Source organism: Chiloscyllium plagiosum, unplaced genomic scaffold, assembly GCF_004010195.1.
Source record: "Chiloscyllium plagiosum isolate BGI_BamShark_2017 unplaced genomic scaffold, ASM401019v2 scaf_10112, whole genome shotgun sequence".
Classification (NCBI taxonomy): Eukaryota; Metazoa; Chordata; class Chondrichthyes; order Orectolobiformes; family Hemiscylliidae; genus Chiloscyllium; species Chiloscyllium plagiosum.
In genome coordinates, this window is record NW_025206832.1 from 6,881 (window position 1) to 9,199 (window position 2,319).

Below are 2,319 nucleotides of genomic sequence, written 5' to 3' on the forward strand. Positions count from 1 at the left end.
GAAAGATGTTGTGAAACTTGAAAGGGTTCAGAAAAGATTTACAAGGATGTTGCCAGAGTTGGAGAACTTGAGCTACAGGGAGAGGCTGAACAGGCCGGGGCTGTTTTCCCTGGAGCGTCGGAGGCTGAGGGGTGATCTTACAGAGGTCTACAAAACCATGAGGGGCATGGATAGGATAAATAGATAAGGTCTTTTCCCTGGGATGGGGGAGTCCAGAACTAGAAGGGCATAGGTTTAGGGTGAGAGGGGCAAAATATGAAAGAAACCCAAGGGGTACTATTTCATGCAGAGAATGGTCAGTGTATTGAATGAGCTGCCAGAGGAAGTGGTGGAGGCTGATACAATTGCAACATTTAAGAGGCATTTGGATGGGGACATGAATAGGAAGGGTTTGGAGGGATATGGGCCGAGTGCTGGCAGGTGGGACCAGATTTGGTTGGGATATCTGGTCGGCCTGGACCGAAGGGTCTGTTTCCGTGCTGTACATCTTTATGACGAGTCACTGGATTTGCAGTGGACAGTGATGGAAGGGAGTGTGGGATGATGGAGAGGAGACTTTCTGGTTGCAATTAGAGAGATGGCCCCGGGACACAAGTGATGGTGCTGAGCTCGTTAAACTGGGGTAATGCTGTCTTGGCTGCAGGTTCAGATGCCACCTTGGCATTTTGTCACAGGGGGGTGGGGGGTGGGGGTGTTAAAAAGGCATTTAGCACGCTTGCCTTCATCGCCCAGACATTGGAGTACAGGAGTTGGGGACGTCATCTTGGGGTTGTACAGGACATTGGTGAGGCCTCGTCTGGAGTGCTGTGTCCAGTTCTGGTCGCCCTGTTACAGGAAGGAGATTATTAAACTGGAGAGGGTTCAGAAGAGATTTACCAGGGTGATGCTCAGTGTGGAGGGTTTGAGATAAGGATAGGCTGGGACTTTTAAACATGAGGAGGCAACGTTTTTGGACAGGGAGTGGTTCGTGTGTGGAATGAACTACCTGCGGAAGTGGTGGATGTGGGATGGTTACAACATTTGGTGAGGTACACGGATGGGAAGAAAGATTTAGAGGGATATGGGCCAAATGCTGGGAAACGGATAATGTTCATTTTCAGAAACCCGGTCGGCATAGACTTGTTGGGCCGAAGGGCCTGTTTCTGTGCTGGAGGATTCGATAAGTGCCAGTGACAGCCCACAAGAATTAGAGCCCCAGACAGTGCCTCTTTAAAATACTTTGCTTTCTCAAAAAAAGGTGAAGGAAATGAAAAGTTCCTTGTGTTTCTGTTCCCTCTGCCAGATACCCTCTGGGCTGCAGGAAACCCAAAGCCTTGGTACGAGTGCTAGAAACATCATGACAGCAGGAGCAGATCCGCTGGAAACCAACACACTTCCCTCAGTCAAACCTTGCTGCTGGCTATGTCGTCTCGGGTTTACTGTTGAGGGCAGAGTGACCGAATACTTCACTCGTGGAAGACTGAACTAACCCCCCAACATCGACAAACACTATGTGGGAGAGAGCTCCACATCCCCACACTCTCAAACTCCCTTGATGCTCCCTCAAACAGCACAGAGTTTGATGACAGACTATAAGTTGTCTTACTTTTGTTTTAAACTGAAAATAAAAAGCTGCCTCTATACTGTCCTCACCATCAAACACTCCCAGGGACAGGGACAGCACTGGGTTAGGTACAGAGTAAAGCTCCCTCTACACTGTTCCCCATCAACCTCTCCCAGCGTTGAGAGACTTGTACCCTGGAACTCAGGCCCATATTGACATGTTCTGCACAGCACTGATATCGCAGTGCTGCTGTTCTGGTCTAGAATTGGGAGATGGGACATGTACCAAAGTCACTAGGATAAAGCTCCCAATCCCCTTCTCTCCACACTGTTGCCCGGTCTGCCACACTCGAGGCTTTCAAGTTCAGTGTAAATATCTTTCAGAATCACTGTTTTAAGATTTCAGTTCATTCTTCTATTTAAATTATTTCCTGTGTTTAAAACAGTCTGAACTGTTTGATGTGGTTTTGTTTGCGGGATGGATTAAACAGATTAATAAAAACACCAAAGCCAGCCTGTCTTGTACACTGCCAACGTGGTTTCTTTTAACAAGTCAACTCAGTACCAATAACAATACTGGCAGAATACACAGGACACCGTCATTGAAAATGACACTAAGGTAATTCCACACTGGAGTGCAGGCACTGAAGGGGGACAGAACAGCTTCCAGGATTTTAACAGAGACTTAAAGAATAGGCGACCCGTCCCCCAGCGTTGTACAGCGACAGACCCGTGCCCAGTGCAGGGTTAGTGATATGTAATAGCACAGACCGTATA

At 48.0% G+C, this 2,319-nt stretch overlaps 1 protein-coding gene across 1 annotated transcript in view; it reads left to right on the forward strand.

Moving 5' to 3' along the window:
* The window catches only part of LOC122546547 (tuftelin-like), an 8,929-nt gene extending 6,874 nt beyond the window's left edge, over positions 1-2,055 (forward strand). The window contains exon 6 of the mRNA XM_043685237.1: positions 1,283-2,055. Within this exon, the coding sequence (XP_043541172.1) occupies positions 1,283-1,340 (58 nt within the window). The 3' untranslated portion in view covers positions 1,341-2,055. The remainder of the gene's footprint in view (positions 1-1,282) is intronic.
* The last annotated feature ends 264 nt before the right edge of the window (positions 2,056-2,319 follow it).